General features: G+C 39.6%; 1 protein-coding gene across 4 annotated transcripts; it reads left to right on the top strand.

Moving 5' to 3' along the window:
• Window positions 1-4,542: 4,542 nt before the first annotated feature.
• On the top strand, window positions 4,543-19,143 carry cxxc5b (CXXC finger protein 5b). Of its 4 annotated transcripts, none has more exons than XM_056250231.1 (3): window positions 4,543-4,835; window positions 8,257-9,280; window positions 17,864-19,143. In XM_056250231.1, the coding sequence occupies exons 2-3, from the start codon at window positions 8,448-8,450 to the stop codon at window positions 17,865-17,867; spliced, it is 837 nt and encodes a 278-aa protein (XP_056106206.1). In that variant the 5' UTR covers window positions 4,543-4,835; window positions 8,257-8,447; the 3' UTR covers window positions 17,868-19,143. The 4 variants fall into 4 exon arrangements, with proteins under 4 accessions (XP_056106206.1, XP_056106209.1, XP_056106205.1 ...); XM_056250234.1 differs by having other exon boundaries at window positions 17,861-19,143; XM_056250230.1 differs by having other exon boundaries at window positions 4,545-4,835; window positions 8,257-9,272.
• Window positions 19,144-20,130: the final 987 nt, after the last annotated feature.

The following is a 20,130-nucleotide window of genomic DNA, read 5'->3' as shown; positions in this document are numbered from 1 at the left end:
TATGTAGCTTGAAGGTGCGGTCGCATTAGCCGATTTTTTTTTCACTTTCGTTTTGCTGATATAAAAAATCAGTGTCAATAATGTGAAAAGTCAGTATAAATCAAGCAGCTTTCTGTTGGTCAACGTGGCAAATCCGAGTGACCAACTTGAATCAGTTGTGACATCTGCGCTGGAATTTTTCGCTCTCACACGAAACTCCCAATCACGGAAACTCCATTGGATAGATTTGGCTATTTGGCAGAGCAATGGTAAATGTGACGTCACCTTAATTGCAGTCATCACAATAGGAATTCAAGGGATCAGGCACATGACGGGCAAAAAATGTCCTGCTTTTGGATTCATGTTTGTTTAACTTTTAACATGCATATTGGCTGCGTTTATCAAAATACAAAGTTCTGTCATGAAACTCTAGATGGCGTAGTCTGATAGGTCATTAACTCAATCTGCTTGCAATCACATCATTCTCTATAGGGACAGCTGATTGGTTCCTGCTGTATCAGTAGCCAATGAGCTCGCTGCTCAACCTTCAAATACTTGGTCAGTATTTTCTGCAGCGTGCTTTCAGAAACCCTCCACCTTCCCCAGCTCCACCTGTATAGATCTGCTACGGGTAATTCATGTACATTGTACTGTACAGCAGCAGCATGTCTTACTTGCTCACAGCAGTGTGTTGTGTGTGTATTGGCAGTAGCAAGTCCCACAGCAGCGTAGCAGATCTATTCCGCCAAGACCAAACATATCAACTTTGTCATATCCATTACCAAGCCCAAACACTCCAAGAGTTGTCATGACAGAAATATATTTATTAAAGCTGATTAGATTGGTAGTGGTCTCTAAACGGTGCTTCTTACATCAATACACTATTGGCAATGCACAATGTAGGCTACCTATTTAGATTGTTTGGTGACCGTGCCTTTAGTTTGTAACGGGCCGTTCACACAGAAAAACTTTGAAAAAGCAGCAAAGCTGTTGCAGGCAGCGGTCAGCATTTGGTATAAACACAGTTAAACTATCACAAATTCTAAAAATAACTTCTTTTTTTGTTGTTGTTTCAAAACTTTAGATTGATACAGTGGTTAATAGCGTGTTGTAGGCAGTTGCTAGGTGGTCACTTAGTCAAAACAACATTTAAGTCTTACATTTTGGTCACTGGACATGGCTCTGGGGCCGTATTACAAAAATAATTGAACTAATCCCGTATCTTGTCTGTTTAGTAACCTTTAGTTACCATCAATAAGGATGTTTGTCAGTGAGATAAAGATAGGTTAGATAAGATTTTCCTGTGTCCAGATGTCGATTACAATGCAAGTCTTTAAGATTCAATTTTAGGTCTAATTGCTAATACAAACAGCAGTGTACCTCTCCTCAACTGGCCGAACAATTTTAGGTATCTTTGATGTCCAATTGGCATGGGACAGGTTAAGTTTAATTCATAGGATTTGTTCAAATCAAGTCTCTAAAAAAGAAACTGCAGGTGAAATGGAGACCAATACCAAGACCATTAATAGTCTGCATGTTATTCCTTGTCTACATCTTTCTGAAGTAGCATGTGGATGGGGGGCCGTGGAGATCTCGGTCATTGAAAAACAGGAAGCTCTGACAACATGGTGCCCAAAACCACAGGTAACTCACAGGAGTGAGAAATAGAGAGAGCAGAAGAAATACGGAGAGGGTCTCAAGGGGGAACGAGTCTACTGCATTTCTGTGTTGGAGAAGCGGGCTGACGGCATTCCTCAGCGTCTGAGAAAACCGGACGTTTGCTGTATCTCTTTCTCTTTTTTTCTCCTCCTCTCCCTCGGTCTCTATGCCGTCGTCTTTCAAGTGGGTTTTATCCCCTCCTGTGGAGCGGGTCATGTGTCTGGCTGCCAGAGAGAACCATGTGACGTTAATCCCCCCCTCCACTCCCACCACACAATCCCCCCCAGCTCAGAGAGGAGGAGGGCTCAGCTCTCAAAGTTATCTGGGAATTATGTGGCCACAAGGAAAAGGCAAGTGTGTATTTGTTTATTTATTCACCCATTTTCATGATCTATCCTGTGGCTTCATTTGGAGATGATCTGTGTTCTTTCACACAGCAGGGAAACACTAGCTGAATACTACAGGAACGTCCTCCACGGTGAACTCAGCGGATGATGCAACTCAGAATCCAAAGGTCTGATCAATGACCTCGCAAACAAACCTGGAATAGTCAAGCATCCTGGAACAGTTCTCTGTATAGTCCACTTCCATAGTGATTGGTACGGAATGCTGTGGCTGTACAGAAAGCTAAAGAAAAAAAATTATATAATATTTTTAAATGTATATTATTAAAATGATATTAGTTATTTTTTGTTTATATATACCACATGGGATATATACGGTTTATATATACACACACAAATGAGCATATGGTTATATTATATTAAATCATATAATTATATTAATCATATTAATATAAATTAAATATATTTTTCTTATCTTAATATATAATTAGAAATCTTTGAAGTGGCTTATGTATGTATATATATACTGTGGTATATGAATATGGTAATCGCATAGTACCATGCTATATATCAAATTACCGAAGTTCTACCATGTTTTTAGAAAACTGTGATGTACCATGGTATTCATTGAAACACTATGGAGTGCCATCCATCTCTTACAAAAAAAGTACAGTGGCTGCACCATGGTACAGTTGTGGTATGAGTTGGTAATATGGCACATTAATATACACCACATTACTTCCAAAAGATACAGTGGCATTACAATGGTGCATGTCCAAAAAAACATGGTAATATGGTAATGTTTTGTAGGTCCCGTAACTAAATAATATGGCATTTTAGTGTATAATCACATTAAGATAAAAATGTTGTGGGAAATTACCATGGTATTACATAAAGTACATAATATGACATATGTTTAACACTATGGATTTTACCACAACCCCAAAAAATCCATATAACCATGCTCCTTTTTAGTAGGCTACATTTTTGTAAGTTATGTAACTAGTATTTGAAAATAAAGTAAGTGCAAAGTAATATTGCCATGTTTTTGGACTGAACCATGATGGTAATACTATAGATTAATGGTATTTAAGACTATGGTATTTAAGTGACATGTGAATGCATATGGTAATTATACAATGCAATGGTTTTGACACAGAACTTTTTGTAAGGGAAAACTTAGTCTGACGCCTAAAATAGGGTTTAGCATTTTTGTGAATACACATAGGCCTAAATTGGAAAAACAATGATGGGAAGTGCAGCAGTAAAGTGGTGTCACTTTACTCAAGCCTAAACTTTCCCGTTAATGCAATTGTGGAGGACTGTAACACGCAACCCCCCCTCAAACCCGCAGCCAGCAGCGCCGCACTGATCGATCCGCATTGATCGTCCCTGACGAGCTGTTCCACTTTCCAGCCAATGCACGCGCTCCCGTCTGCGATTGGGAAGGAGCCCGAAACGGAGGAAAATTTCTGCCGCCCTGGCGGTGTCACTTCCCCACACTTCAGCTGGCCGCCTGCCAGACACACGGGACGCTCACAAGAGCTGGAGTGGACTCAAAGTGACGAAGAGGAGCGGACGGACGGACAAATGGACCCACAGCAAAATGGCTCTTCGACCACAGAAAGTCAGCAAACACAGAGAAACACGACGACGATTATGGTAACGACCCTTTAGCACCTTCCAATTCTGACTCTCTTTATGCTGACTGATAGAGAAACTGAAATTAATGTGCAGTGGAAACAATATAAACAGGCTATTGGATTATTTTGCGGGTAGCCTACTCCTATTAAATAGGCTATACATGAATACATTGCATTGATATGTCTTAATTATAAATAAAAAAAATTCATCTAAAAATATAATTGAATAATATAAACAATAATATAGCCTACAGCAAATAAAATACATGATCAATCTCATTAATAAATATAAATTAATACATTTTATAAGAGTAGCCTACTTTGTGGGTCCTGTTAAATACATTAACAGATTGCCTTAATATTCATTAATTATAAAACAACTAATAAAAAAATATGAAACACAATATAAACAATAACAATACAGCAAACAAAATGCATGAATCCAATTAATAAAAGTATACGATAAACAATATATTTAATGTAGGCTATGCCTAATGACATGTTGATTTGATAATGAATGCCTGAATTATTAATAATATTACAAAGTAATTATGAATTAATTATATTTTGATTTAATTTATTATATTTAAATATATTATAAGCAATAGCAATATACAAATGATTATTATTTTATTATTATTATTATTTGGCTATTATTTATTGTTATTATGTTTCAGTTTTCATTATTATTTAGAATTTGCATTTCATTCTCATTTACCAGAGCACCCCATGGGGTTATATTTTGGAGTCGTGTTTTGCATATTAAAATATCAATCAGCAGCACCAAGTTCCTGGAAAGCCTGAATGTGCAAAAGTTCTGATATAAGAAATCAATCACGAGCGCAGCCAACAGCCATTAAGAATGGAGTCAACAATGGGCTGAGTGTCCAGCCCTCTCAAAACTATACTTCATTCATTATTCCACTCTCATATGCATCACCGCAGACAGCCCCTCGCGCTCGTCCACACCTCTTAAAGGTTATTTATTTTGTCCCCGACGGAAAGTCCACTTCGGTTTTTGTGTGAAGCTCCAAAAATCTATGAAATGTGTTTGCATGTTCTTCTCCGGGCGCGAGGATGTGGAGGTGGGATAGAGAGACGCGAGAGGCTGGAGGAGCGCACGCGCTCGCTCTCGGACAAAGTGCGTTCTGCGTGTATCTGCCGGTGTTTGGGGGCTATTGAAGGAAACAACGAGAATAATTCAGTCTGGGTGAGCATTTGCTTTCGTTTGGCTCTTTTAGCTTTTATTCTCTCTCTCTCTTTTATATAAATCTCCGCAGCGCGTGAGAGCACCGGACCGCTCGGACAGTCGGAACGCTCCCCTCGGCTCACGAGCGGTGCGAATGAAAAGACGCCTGTGTTTGCAAATATGCAGATACCCTAGATTTATCAAAGGGAGTGGAATGAGACTTTGTTGAGGACTGTTCAAAGTTACAATGACATCCAGCCAAGACGAATAAGTTGGCACTGAAATAACAAGGGAATGTGCTTAACCAACGCGACGTGTTGGCGCATACCGCGCGCTGTCACCATAGACACATCGGTCGAGAGATGAGACAAAAGGGATTTTGTTTTACTTTCTAAATGATCGGTGTTACATCTGCTTGATAATTTGCCCATATGCATTAGATGCATTGGTGCAACTTTGCCACGCGTAACCAAATAGGCGCAGGGAATAGTTGAATATACGGCTATTTGTTTGTTGTTTGCTTGCAATGTTGTCACCGTAAACATAGCTACTATTGTGACATTTTCTGTTTTTATTGGTTGTCTAGATAAAAATATGTGGGATATACCGAGTGGGAATTTCTGAATTATTCAGAATGTCTCTTGGAGAGACGACGGTAAGTATGAATGCACGTTATATGTGCTGCTGATTATTAATCCATTATGAGTTGTATGCAAACTTTTTGTGCGTGGTGCGTACGGTATTTGCATTTTGATTATTTAAATGATCTTTTGTGAATATCTGCAATGAATCTATGGTCTTTTGCTGGGATTGATCCAGTAAGGGTTTAATTGAGGTGATTGTTTGACAGAACATGTAGATCTTGATAAGCAGGGCATCTTGTTTAGACACAGTTGGGCTATTTGTGCAGGTTTGGCTATTGTTCCCTGGTGATGTCCAGATCTCTCTACGTCGAGCTATTGTCCCTCTGGCTCGCCGCAATACTGGACACAGCAATTTCCAAGCCTCATATATGTTTGACATGAGGTAATTCAGTATTACATTGCTGAGTGGGCATTCAAACTGTTGCTAGGAACTTATTTATCTGTAAGCCAGGTCAATCATTTATGGAAACCCTCACTAGATGCAGCTTTTGTCCTGGTTTACCTGCAGTTGAGGGGTACCTGATGTCTCCAGTAAGTTTTTATTCCCATCATGACTCTGTGATGATGACTCGTAATTGATATTGTCATCTGTTTTGATATGGAAAACAGCGTATTGTAAAAATGTTTCGGCTGGTACAGTAAAAGTGTGTTTCACATGGTTTTAATAATACTGTTCAGTATGACTGAATCAACCTGAATACATTGGGTTTCACTAATTAGTGCAATTTTTAGATCAGTTAGAAATAGCTTACTGCATGTGTGCACTTTTTATGTATGGTAAATATGTAGAAATAACCGGGGCTAGTTGTCACATGTTTATTTTTTAAAGTGAATTCCTATATAGACACAAACTTTATAGTGTTGATTACATTAAAGGCTAATGATGTTTCCACTGTTATTTCACCAAGAAATACAGTTCATTTAACACATGTTGACCTTTTGTGACAGCATTGTCACAATGAAATCTGAGTTAAATAGCAAAATTCAAACGGCTCTGAAACACAAAAACAATTCTTGAAACATCCAAGTAAACGCACAATAGTATTAAACCATTGTTTTAACCAACATTACTATAATGTATGCATTTATACCATTTAAAAAATGTGACAACTTGCCCCAACCTGATTTTTTGTTAAAAAATACTCTTGTTTTGAACAAGATATTTGAAACCAAAATTCTAAATCTTATAGTAAAGACAACTTCCCTGTTTGACAACTGCTCTCTCTGATGTGCATATTTATTATTATTATTTTTTATTTTATTTATTCTTTCATTCATGCATGTTTGTTTGAATGAATGGCCAATTATATCATCTTCAAAGACAGTCACTCACAACCTTAAGTCATTTTTTTTTTTCCTCTAATTATCACCGATAGCATGCTTTACTGAGCATGGCAGTTAATTGAAATGTTAAGTCGTTGACGAGCGTGCGTATACGTGCGTCAGTGCGGCTGAGCTTGCACCTAGACATCCTGATTTCACTGTCGGCTCACCCCAGGGGCTTTGCGCTTGAGCTCACGATTCCGGTTTCGTGATAGAACAGACCGCCTGTGGACCCTGATAGACGTCTCTCACTGAAGGAGAATTGCTGTCACCAGGAACGGGCTTTTGCACGTAAAGGTTATGAAATATAACAATTTAACAGACTCAAACCGTCCAATTCAATGTCCACACAAAATCTGTTCTTTTTTAACTTCACAGTGAGTGTCAGTTCCTTGGAAGCACAGCGAACAAAGCGTAATTGTCACTAAAACAGATATCTAGGACAGATATTATGTATAAATGTTGGCTGAGGAATCAAAAAGGGTCAGATGAGGCCAAAGCGAGCAGCAGATTGTTTGTCACAGTGAACTTGTGCCTATTTCAGCAAGCCAAAACAATAAGCTAATAAAAATGGGATATGATTATGATTATTTCGAAAGCAGTAGATATATTAAAATGGTGTGTGATGATGTGCTGTGAGGAATCCTCGCTCTTTAGGTTTGGACACCGTTCAAAAGTTTGGAATACTTATGATTTTTAAAAATGTTTTTGAAAGAAGTGTCCTATGCTCACCAAATACAGTAAAAACAGAAATATTGTGAACTAATATTATAATTTAAAAAGCTGAATCTTCAGCATCATTACTCCAGTCTTCAGTCACATGATCCTTCAGAAATTATTCTTGCTGCTCAAGAAACATTTCTGATTATTATCAATGTTGAAAACAGTTGTGCTGCTTAATATTTTTGTGGAAATTGTGATACACTACCATTAAAAAATTTGAGGTAAGAAAGATTAAAAAATAGAATACTTTTATTCAGCAAGGACACATTTAAATTGATCAAAAGTGACAGTTATGACATTTATATAATGTAATAAAAGATTTCTATTTCAAATAAATGCTGTTCTTCTATCATGGTTTCCACAAAAACATGAAACCATTTCCAACATTGATAATAAGAACCAATATTAATAATTGAGCACCAAAGCAGAATGATTTCTGAAGGATCACGTGACACCGAAGACTGGAGTAATGATGCTAAAAATTTATCTTTGCATCACAGGAATAAATAAACATTTAAAATGTATTAAAATATAAAACAGTTATTTTTGACTGAAATAATATTTCACAATATTACTGTTCTGATCAAATAAATGCAGCTTTTCTGAGCATAAGTGTCGTCTTCAGAAAAAAAAATCTGAATTATTTTCAAACTTTTATCCAGTAGTGAAACACTCTGCCTCTCTTCATGAACCGTGCATATAAACCATGCTTGCTTTAACCTCTTTGCGTATCTCCTATCTTTCCTTTCTAGGATTCTCAGGCCTCAGCGAATGGATGTTTAAGATGTTCATGAGGCTCGACTAGTGTGGACTGCTGATTCTCCAGCTGTGCGCGCGTCAATCTGGTTTTGGCTTCGGTCTTCAGAGGAACGTTGCAACTCTATCCCCCCCCTTCATCCTAAGCTCCCTCATCTCCCTCTCCCTCCCCCTCACGCTGTGGCCCATGTCTGCCAGCGGAGGGTCCATGGAGGGAAGTCGAGCCGTAGAGGATGAGGAGGCGCAGGACAGCTGCTGCGGGGATGAAGACACGTCCCCGGTGGTGGAACGGAGAAACCGCAGCGGCATCATCAGCGCTCCTCTCAGCAAAAGCCTGAAGCGCTCACGGGCTCTCTCGCAGTACATCGCGACCTGCTCGGCCGCTGCCGTCGCCAGCGTCGCAAACGCTAACAGACTCGCTCAGAGCTCCATGGTGGCGACGGGTGTCAAAGCTCACCCTACGGCCAGCCAGCACAGGTCACAAGTCGGGTACGCCAAGCTGGACCGGGGCGCGTTAATGTCCGGTCTTCTGGACTCTCCGAGCGGCCTGCATCTCGCACAGGCCGCCGAGCTCCTGCGACGGGCGGGAATGCTCCTTCCGGTCAGCGACCCTTCCAATGTCAGTGTGGGAGGGGACATGGAGGCGGTCTCGGCTTCTGATTCGCTGGGCAGTGTGATGGACTTCCCGTTGTTCGGCAATGGTGGAGTGGGCGGCAGCTTTCCGTATCACCCGGGGCTCTTCATAATGACGCCGGCGGGAGTGTTCCTCGCCGACGGGGCGCTTTCTCACGTGACCGGCGCGTCGGAACACCAGCAGACGCAGAGCGAGATTTCATCGGCCATCAGCGCCAACGGGAAGAAAAAGCGGAAGCGCTGCGGCCTGTGTCCACCCTGCCGGCGCAGGATTAACTGCGAACAGTGCAGCAGCTGCCGCAACCGGAAAACCGGCCATCAGATCTGCAAGTTCCGCAAGTGCGAAGAGCTCAAAAAGAAACCTGCTGGCGGGCTGGAGGTAAGATGGTGAGCAATGTACAGTAAATTCATCAAAATTATGACCGCAAACTAGCATCACCTGCACGGGCACCACAGCGTAATGCATTAGAGCGCATGTGCTAAATCACTTGGCAGCACTTCTGACACGTCGAGCTGTGATGCTCATGCAGGTGTTGCCAGTTTGAGTGTGGTTTGTGTCATTTCTTGATTCTCTCCCCTCATCTCCTTATCGTTTCCGGTCCTCAAAAGAAGCACAAAGTCTAAAATTTTAAAGTCATGAAATACTAGCAGAACATATTTCACAGTGAAATAAGTCTTGCGGAAATTACTGTGCGATCATGCACTCTAAAAAATGCTGGGTTGTTTCAACCCAAATTTGGGTCAAATATGGACAAAGTTCAAAAGGTGCAGCACGCACATCCAAAACAATAAAGCTGGGTGCTGGGCAGACAGCTAGTTGCAAAAAATAAACAATGAGTCCGTGTAACGTTTCGGGCCCAAGCCCTTCATCAGACAATTGTCAGCCTGTCATCAGACAAAGGGCTTGGGCCCGAAACGTTACACGTGGTGAGCAACTATTAAATTCACTTAGGAGCATTTTCTGGTGTGCGGACTCATCAAATATGGACAAACCCAAATGTTGGGTTAAAAATGTAATTAAAAAAATTACAGTTGAAAGTGAAAGTTGAAGTTGGGTTGAAATTTTAAATGACATTTTTAACCCAACATTTGGGTTTGTCCATATTTGACCCAAATTTGGGTTAAAACAACCCAGCGTTGTTTAGAGTGTGGATTTGACTAGAATTTACTAAAATTACAGTTACTTTTTTTAAATAAGTAAAACTAATTAATGCAATAAATAATGACCTCTGACCTATACAGAAATTCTGTAGCTATTTCCACTACCATTCAAAACTTTTTGGTCAGCAAGATTTTTTTTATTTTTTTTTAAAGAAATTAATACTTAGCAAGTATGCATTAAATTGATCAAAAGTGACTGTAAAAACTTTAAGAATTTTACATTTTACATAAATGCTGTTCTTTGTTTCTAGTCAAGTGTATCACACTTTCCACAAAAATATTAAGCAGCACAACTGTTTTCAACTTTGATAATGATCAGAAATGTTTCTTTAGCAGCAAATCAGCATATTAGAATGATCATGTGACACTGAAGACTGGAGTAATGATGCTGAAAATTCAGCTTTGTCATCACAGGAATAAATTCACAGGAATAAATGACATTTTAAAACGTATAACAATAGAAATTATTATTTTAAATCGTAATAATATTTCACACTATTTACTGTCTTGCTGTATTTTTGATCAAATAAATGCAGCCATGGTGAGACTAAGAGACTTCTTTCAAAAACATAAAAAATATTACAGACCCCAAACTTTTGAGCATCTCACTAAAAAAAATATCTGGAACTTTGACCAAAGAAGTCATCTCACGCATGACCATAAAGAACATATTAAAAAAAAATAACATGTGTAAACGGCCTCTAAATCTAGTTTGTTTGCCACAATAATACAATGGCTTTTAATTTCTCAGGAAGTATTGATATATTGTGATTTACTTAATTAAGTAGTTAATTAATCTGCACATCATGTAATTTATTAGATTAAAATGTTTAATCGATTGACAGCCCCTAGTTTTTACAAACAGTCTACATAGAAATTAATGCTGCTTGTGTTCGCATATGAACATTACTCATTCTGACAAATGGCAAGCTGAATGCAGTTTCCCATCTCTCAGGCAGCGTAACTTGAGATGTTTCTGCCTTGTTTTCAGGCAGGTTCAGGTGTAGGAAAGCTATCTCTGAGTCTGTGCTGATGTAAGCTAGTTAGGGTCTATAACTCTGCGAGATTGGTGTCATGGTAAGATTGGTCTAGTTGGTTGCTTTTTTTTCTCCTTGCAAGGAAAATGTTAAGGCAGCCATATAATGTTCCACAGGTAAGGTTCCCCTTCACTGCCCGCTATGATGAGATGATTCAGAGTTTCAGCTATCACATTTAATGAATTTAAATGAATACAATGAATATAAAATGTTGAGCGCACAAGTTTCTAGTGTTGTGTGGGAAGAGACTGAATGTGGGACTTTGGACCTATAAGATTTCAGTGTGGGCGGGGCTACCCAACACACACAAGACAACAGCATATCGTGCATTCAAGTCATGCCGGAAAGATCGTATTTATGAGTTGAGCGCGTATGAATCCCACCAAGTTGTAATTACAAGTGGGAAACTTGTGGGATTGTCATTAAGGCCAGAATTTCAGAGTTGGCAGTGGATGCAGTGTCTGTATTAATGGTCAATTTGCTAAAATGATAAATTTTTTCATTTACAATTAAACAAACTGGCATGTATAAAATACCGTAGTATTGAACAATTACAATAGAATATTTAATAATTTAATTTAAAGCACATCGTAATAACTCGAAAATACAAACTTCCCTGGAGGTCTTGAACACGCTAATACTTGATTACTGCCATGCCATTTATAAAGCTGAATTTGGAAAAGCATACTAGCATACCACTCTTACAATTTATTACATATATTTATGTATATTTTGCAGAAATTGTAAGATTATGTTATTCAAAATTCAGACAGTTGCTATGTTTGGAAATGGAAAACTATACTACCTACCGAATACTGTGTATGCACTGTAAAGCGTGTAATATTCTTTAAAAATAGTAAGTGAAACAGTAGACATTATTTTACTGTAAACTGTTTAAACGGTAATATGCTAAACTGTTGTCAGGTGACCTTATCACATCGCATATGACTGGAAATAAAATGGTCATTTTGCCTTTTTTTTATTAATATTTTCGTAAAAAAGATCAATGAAATGCCACTGCAACTCCTATAATCCTATAACCAGGTGCATAAGAATAAGCAAATAATCTAACTAAAATAGAGGAAGCTGTATACTGCTATAGCTTGCAAAACTTATTTTAATACATTTCAGTCATGCAACCTTCATGATGGTCACATGAAGGTCGCATGACTAAAACATCAAAATAAGATTTGCAAGCCATAGCAATATGCAGGATTCCTTTATTTTTGTTAAATTATTTGTTAAATTATATAAAAATCATGCATCACGTTTGAAATAGAAGTGCAATGCATTGTGGGACACAATGAAATAGATCTGGCATATGTCATCCAGGTATTGTAGAAAGTGTCCACATACTATATACTGTAGCAAGAGTGTGATAGTATGCTAACTGAATGGCTCCGCCCAGAGATAAATCTCAATGGCCCAAAATCCTGCTCCATACAGCTGTATGTTAAACATTAAATAAAGAGGTTCTGATTTTGTTGCATTAAAGTTAGGGTAGGGAATTTTAGGAGAGGCTAGCAATAGCGAGCTAGCTTTGAAAGCATGCGATCCCACCCTCCCTTCAGAGCGTCTCCAAAGCCACGCCTCCTTTAAAACACATGAATGCTTACAGCAGGGACCAAATAAAAGCGGCACGAGAGACGCCGTTAAACTACCTCATGTCTCAAAGCACATAACATTACAATAATAATGACCATAAACAACTTAAAGAGCTCTGACCTGTACCACCTGACTGCTGCAGATTCATTTCGGCGTTGATAGTGTTGCCATTGAAACATAAATTCGAGTCATTAACCGCTCGGAGTATAACGTCAGGGGTTTCCATCTCTTACAAATTACAGTTATGGCGTGAACGTAGCAAGGCTCATTGTTTTGGTTCAGGAGGGACTGTAAGAGGTGGCTGCTGTTTCGGTGCTCGCTGACTGCCGTCTGTCTAATAACTCTGCATAGCACGAAACGCGCTGATGACGTGTGACGTCTGCATGAGTAGCATGCGCGGCGGAGGTATGAAAATACATACGTTGACAGGCGAGGTAGGACATCGGACCGAATGCAATTATTGGACGAATATTTTATGGTCTTCCACTGACGATATTTACATATTAGACCACTTAACTTAGTGATTGCTATATCAGGACGTGAAGAGACTTAAAGGTGTGGTCACATTAACAAATTTTGCAGGCAAAAAAGGTCTGTCAACAGTGTAGCGACGACGTATGAAAAAGCTCACACAGAAGTCACTTTCAAACCAAGCAGCTTTCTGTTGGTCGACGTGACCTGCAAAATCTTTGTGGGGAAATGTTTCGTTCCTCACATATAATTCCAGATCGCGTGGATTTGAAATGACTGGATTTCGCTGTGAAACAATGGTAAATGTGACTGCATTTTTCCTTGATGCTACAAACTTTTTCTGATTTAGGGAGGTTAATAAAATTATTTGTATGAGTGCATATGGGGCTTTTCGTACATGTTGTGTGACTGTGTTTTTTTTTGTAGCATGGCAGTTTTTATTTGTGCATATGAATTTGTTTTCATGCATGTTTGCATACATGCATGTGCATATGTGTGTCTCTATATGTGTGTGTGGCAGCCTCATATGGTCCATCTGGCCTTTGCGTCTGTCATCTGGAGCACCAGGTGTCAATGTGTCCCAGAACCCCTCTCTTTCTCGTCCTCCAGAGGCCCTGAACCGCACGTGTGTGTGTGTGTGTGTGTGTGTGTCTGCTTGTGTGTACAACCTTGCAGGAAGAGGCAAACACAGCCCCTGCGAAAGTCATTATGGACTTTGTGTGTGTAAGAGGAGTTATGTATATGTGTGTGTACTGACCAATGACCAGCCCGGTTTCTTTGAGAATTACAGCCTTGAGGAGGTAGAGTTAGAGGTGTTGGTGTGTGCAAAAGTTTAGAGGGCTTAGTTTGTGTGTGTGTTTGTGTCTCTATGAAGTCTTAAGGCCCAAAATACACTTGATGCAAGTATGTGAATGCAAACGCTTCTAGCTACATTTTCACAATTTGTCATATTTCTAATCTATAATGCAACACAAATATGTTACCACAAGGAGTGCTAAAGTGAGAATTTGCATAAACTGTTTTTTTTTTGTAGTGAGTTTTTGTCTTTCAGGTCAACTACAGTCATGGCCGGAAACAGTTTCAATATAATCTTGCTAAGCTGAATATTTACATTTGTTTTTTTGTTTTTTACTTGAGCAGATTTTGTAGATTGGTAACTCTTAATATGTGATTCACACAGAATGTGTTTCTGTGTTTTTGAGAAACAGGGCAGGGCAACACTGCGAGTGCAACGGTCAAACACATCCAACTAGTGCATGAGGTTTAGGGGGGTGAGTGTAACGGAGGCCAGCTAGTAGTTGCTGTGCGAGTAAACCTCACTCCTCTGATCTCAATAGGCGCTCTAGCGACAGACGCTAGAGGCTGCATTAAATTGATTGATTTAGCCTCCTTGTTAGAGCGCCTGACTCTCATGCCGGAGACCCGGGTTCTAGGCCCGCTCGGAGCGGGTCGAGTGGGACCCGGGTGGAGGGGTTACACATGTTTACATAGAAAAGCAATGGAAAAGCAGCGCCGTGGAATGCAAAAACGAGGTCAACACTGTCATCGCTGGCAACCGTTTCAAAATAATCTTGCTAAGCAATTTTACATTTTTAGTTTATAGATGCGTAACACTTAAGAGGTGATTCACACAGATCGTGTTTTTTTGCTTTTAAAAAAAATTTTTTAACATGAGAAGCAGGGCCGTGGAATAATTGAGCGGAGCATTTCTGGAACGCTGTTTCATGGGAAAGATGATACAAAAGAGTGCAACGCTCGAACATGTCGGTCTAGCGCATGTTTACTACAAAAACAACGGAAAAGCAAGAATTTGCATACTTGCGTAGAGTATATTTCTTGCCTAAAGCCCTGTTCACACTGCTGCGTGTTGCTGTCCTAGCTGACCTAGTTGCCCTAATAACGCATATGAACGTTACTACTGCTGAGATTACATTACATGATGACACTGAATCAGTTTCTGGTGATCTCTGTGGTCGTGGCTCCTAAACGGTGGTCCTACGTCGTACAGTGAGAGATGTTCAAAGACGGCCGTTGTCATGGTCTTGCGACCAGAAATAGCCTGCGATCCTCAACCTCAAGCTCCATTTGCAAAATCGGCATGCCTATCTAGCCATGACTGCGTCCATAATCTCATCTTTCACTTATTCGTCTTTTATTAGTTCAGCGCACATAAAACCCACAATTGCCAAAGTGCGATTCATCTTGCTCTATTTGTTTACCACTAGCGCATGCCGATGACGTTTTATTCTTCTATACTAATTCGTGTTGTAATGTAGACTACGATTCAATAGATGCCGTCCTCATCGTACAGTCTACATGCATGTCGTACCCAAGTTTATTAAATCAATGTTGTACAGTGTGATTTGTAATGTCTGTAGCAAGCATAATATGCAGCACATGATGCTAGGTTGTTCTATCGCTGGAAGCATAACTGGGGTTTTTATTGTCTTGATAGTGGTTTGTGCTTTTTATGTGCATGTTTTTTGAATAAATGTTTCTCAGTGTGTTTTTAAAATGTTTTAGGCATTTATTGACGGTGGGTTTGCGTATATTACTGTGTGTGTTTGTGTGCTTTTATTGACAGTGGGGTTGGTCTAGTTGAATACGGCATAGAGGACTTATGGAGTTTAAAGAGCCTTTATTGACAGGTCACAGTCAGTGGTGTGGGGGTCTATTGACTTCTTGATGTGCGTGTGTGTGTGTGTGTGTGTTTGGGATGGATAGATGTTTTTATATGTAGGGCCTTTTATGTGTTTTGAGCCAGCTTAGGCCTGTGCGTTTTGTGCAAATCTCATTCGATTTCTGGCCATTGATCTTACCTTGCATGTCATTGCTTGCATCTTTTGTTGATGTGTGTTTACTGCATGATGACACACATCTCACTCCATCTGTGTGGTGACCGGTATCTCGGAAAGTCCCTGATAGCTGGAAGTAGGAGGAGATTGAGTGGGCGGGGCCTCAGACATTGCCTGACAGGCCCCTCCCCCTTCCTCTAGAGGAATCTCAGTCTCACAGCCAGGCGACTAAAGTATTTTAGGAACAAGTGTGTGTCAGTGTCTGTGTATGTGTATGTGTGTGAGAGGCAAAGACAGGCAGACACACATTATAGCAACATATACTGTATCTGTACCTGCTTACATACATTTTCTCATCGGACATTTCTTCAGTGGTGTATGATAAGGCAAGTATCACTATCACTATTGTTCATACTGTTGGTGCTACAGACATTACTGATACCTAAAATCAAAAGACTTGTAGAGAGGAGCTTGCAACCTGCCTGAACACCCTAGCAACCACAGAACTACAGACAGATACTTAAAAACAGACTACAAACTCCATAGCAACTGCATAGCAACACCTTAGCATTGTGGCAATGACTTCTGCACAAACAGCACTCAAATTTTCGCGCAAAAACTTTAACGAAATGTCTACTGTATGTTTATTAGAGATAGGACGATGAATAGTTTGACCAGATTTTTAATAGTTTTTTTTGTTCTTTAGTATTAAATCTAGCGATAAATTCCCACAATTCGGTGGGTTTCCAAAAAAGAAAAAGAACAAAACAATAATATTCACAATAATAATAATAATAATAATATAATAATACAAATATTAATTTAAAGCATATTGTTTTTTGCATCAGAAATAAACAGTAATAATTACAAATATCATAAAATGATATTAATAATAATTATAAAATTTGTGATAATTTTGTTTTCAGAAAATAAACAATACATTGAATTGCATTATTAATAATAATTCAAATTCATATGATTTTTTTTATAGTTTATTAATAATTTAATTATTAATGTCAACATTCAGAAATAAGCAATAAATGTGATTGCAGAAACAGCAACAAATACGGCAATAATAATAAATAACAATAATAATTATTATAATTCATAATTATTATTCATAATAAAAACAATATTATTATTATTAATAATAAAACATTCATAATGCCTATTTTTTGTGTTTGAGACACAGAGGAGATGATGGGTTAAAAAATAACCTTCGGAATTAATCTGGTGAGTGTGTGTGTGTAACAGAGAGCGTGTGTCTGTCCATGCACTCACGCTCTGTCTGATTGGCCATGTGCATGGGCCGACAGCCCATCTGTGTTGGCTTGTCTGTGGGGTCGATGAGGGAAAAGGGGGTCTGGATGCGTGTGTGCGCGCATACAAACGCCAAAGCCCTGTCAGAGAGTAATGAGAGAGTGGGAGAGTGTGTTTGGGAAACAGAGAGAAGGACTAGGTCATGTAAGGTGAAGTCATTGCCTGTGCATGTTACTTCATGATGAAGGGAACGCTCCCCTCCCTCTTTTTCTCCCTCGGTCCTTCGTTCTTTCGTTCTGGACGTCTTCCCAGGAAACGCTGCCGTTGTCTCCACTCTCCCAAAGTCCCAGAGCCATAGACTACCCCTGCCCAGTCCCAAAGCAGGCTGGGAAAAAATCTGCCATTTGCACCACTGCGGTATTTCAGCCCTTTACGGTCTTAGCAAGTCTGGCTCCGCAGAAAGAGAGGGATTTGCAACAGAAACGGGAAACGGTCTGGAGATGAGAGTTGAGAGTCCAGTTTAATGAGACATTTCCTATTTTCTTACTGCTCCATTGTTTATGTTTATGTTGAATTATCAATGACTCATGCTGTTTTTCTTCCTCGTTTCCTTCCTCTGTCTTTCCTGTCTTTCCAAGAAGGTGATGCTGCCAACCGGAGCTCCTTTCCGATGGTTTCCGTAGGGCAGCTGGACCCTCCCCCCCATGACTTCCATCCCATAATGAAGGACTCCCGATGGAAAGTGACGCTACTCCCACTCGGAACGGCGTGGCGCTTGTAAACACTGGGTGCACACAAACAAATCAAACAAATGAAGAGCGGAATGAAAGCACTATTTGAAAACGAACATGTCCTGAACCAAAAATAAACAGTGAATGGCGGATTGTCATTCCGTTTTTCTGTTTTTCCTCTGTTCCATTTGAGGAACCATCTGAGTTCTACTTCAGAATCTTGCCCTTTATTGGATGCTCTGGAACTATTTGCCGCCAAATGGAAAACGGACAATCATTTTTATTTGTGTGTTTAGTGGTTTTGTTTGTCCATGTGTGGAGAAATGCCGTAATTTCGTTTAGAGAATGTAATCCCAAGGCTCTGTTTTAAAGCTTGTGATAATTAAGGAGCACTATTGTAATTTAGCACAGTGGTTCTTACTGACTGCCTCAATGTTACGATTGCCTTTTTCGTTTCGTTTCGTTTCGTTTTTTGATATGTCAAACAGTTTTCAAGTTGCTCAATATTTGATACGAAGATGACCGTGAAAAACACTCTAATGTAGCATCCCTTACTTCAAACATGTTTGAAAGGTCCTTTTGGGTTTGTCGTTCTGGTTGTTTGTTTTTAAATGCTGAAGGCCTGCTGAGATTGGAGGGAAGGTGAAGCTGGTGGAACGACAACATTTAGACCAGCCGATGGTGTATTTGCATACCAGCTACGCGTAGGACCCGCCTCCTTTTTCACGCATTTTCAAGCCTTATGGGATTGGTCAGATGGAAACCACAGTCCTAAGCATCTGGACTGCCAAAATTCAGGAAATTATTGATGTTTTACGATAATATTTCTGATTAGGATGTTTTATTACTGAATTACCCTAAGTTCCAGAGCTCCTTTAAGTCCCTTTCACATGATTCATGTCATTGAATTCTCAGCAAGCATTGCGTGAAATCGTTGTTCTGAGACGCTCGTTTCGACCTTTTCAACTTTGACCCCATTTGTCATTGAGTTTTCATAATGTAGACAGGGATTACCAGACAATTCGCCTTTTGTATCATTGCGACACATTGAGCTCTACGACACATCGTCTAGAGTAACCAATCTTGTTCCTGGAGATCTACCTTCCTGCAAAGTTCAGCTCCAACCCTGATCAAGCACAACTGAACAAGCTAATTAAGATCTTCAGGAGCACGTGATAATTACAGACAGATCAGAACTCTGAAGGTAGGTAGATCTCCCCAGGTCTAGAGCAGTTTTGAGAACTCTTGTCCCACATTTCTTTCTTGGATTTTTTTAAGCTCATATAAATGGTAGCTCTTTCATTTTCATGTGTTTCTTTCTACCCAGCAAACTCGTGAATCGGCCTTCTCTAATGTTATCTGTAACGCTTTTCATGTGAGCGTCAAAGTGCATGACGCTTGTGTTGAGACGTGCACTGAAGCCCTGACACGAGTCATGTGAAAGGGGCTTTAGGCTAACCACATAACATGGACAACATGTTGGATAAGTGACTTATTTTTAGCTGTAATTGTCATTTTGGTGTTTTTTTTCTTCTTCAATCTGAACAGGTCCACTCCAGCTCAAATACTGATCTAGACTGAGTGAAATGCACAGTACCAAAACAAATTCAAGACAAAATCCAACAGCACGCCATTCCCGTGCCGTGTGGGGCCAAATTTATTGGTCTGCGTAAATGAATGCATGTATTTGTGTCCAAAGCCAAACATTCTGAGGTCTTGGCAGTCCTCAATTTAATAAACCGAGGTGCAAACCAAACATTTCTATAGTCCATGTCGAAATATGTTATATTCTATAGCATTTGCATGATGATGACCTTTTTAAATGAATGATTATTACTTGTCTTGAGCTTGAGATATTATCAAAGGGATAGTTCACCCTTAGTTCTGTCATTAATCACTCACCTTCATGTCGTTCCAAACCTGTAAGACTTTCGTTCATCTTCGTAACACAAATGAAGAGCTTTTTGATGAAATCTGAGAGCTTTCTGTCCCTCCATTGACAGCTACACAACTACCACTGTGGCGCTTCAAAAAAATCATAAAGAGTTCCCAAAACTAATCCATATGAATTGAGAGGTTTAGTCCAAATTTTCTGAAGAGACTTCTACGCGTTTATATATGAACAGATTGAATTTAGGCTTGACGCGCAAGAATGAACCTCATTGGTTCTTGCTGAA

Source organism: Rhinichthys klamathensis, unplaced genomic scaffold, assembly GCF_029890125.1.
Source record: "Rhinichthys klamathensis goyatoka isolate OS25496 unplaced genomic scaffold, OSU_Roscu_1.1 h1tg000068l_1, whole genome shotgun sequence".
NCBI classification, from domain to species: Eukaryota; Metazoa; Chordata; class Actinopteri; order Cypriniformes; family Leuciscidae; genus Rhinichthys; species Rhinichthys klamathensis.
Note: the sequence above shows the minus strand (reverse complement) of the source record. Positions and strands in the feature narration are given on the sequence as shown.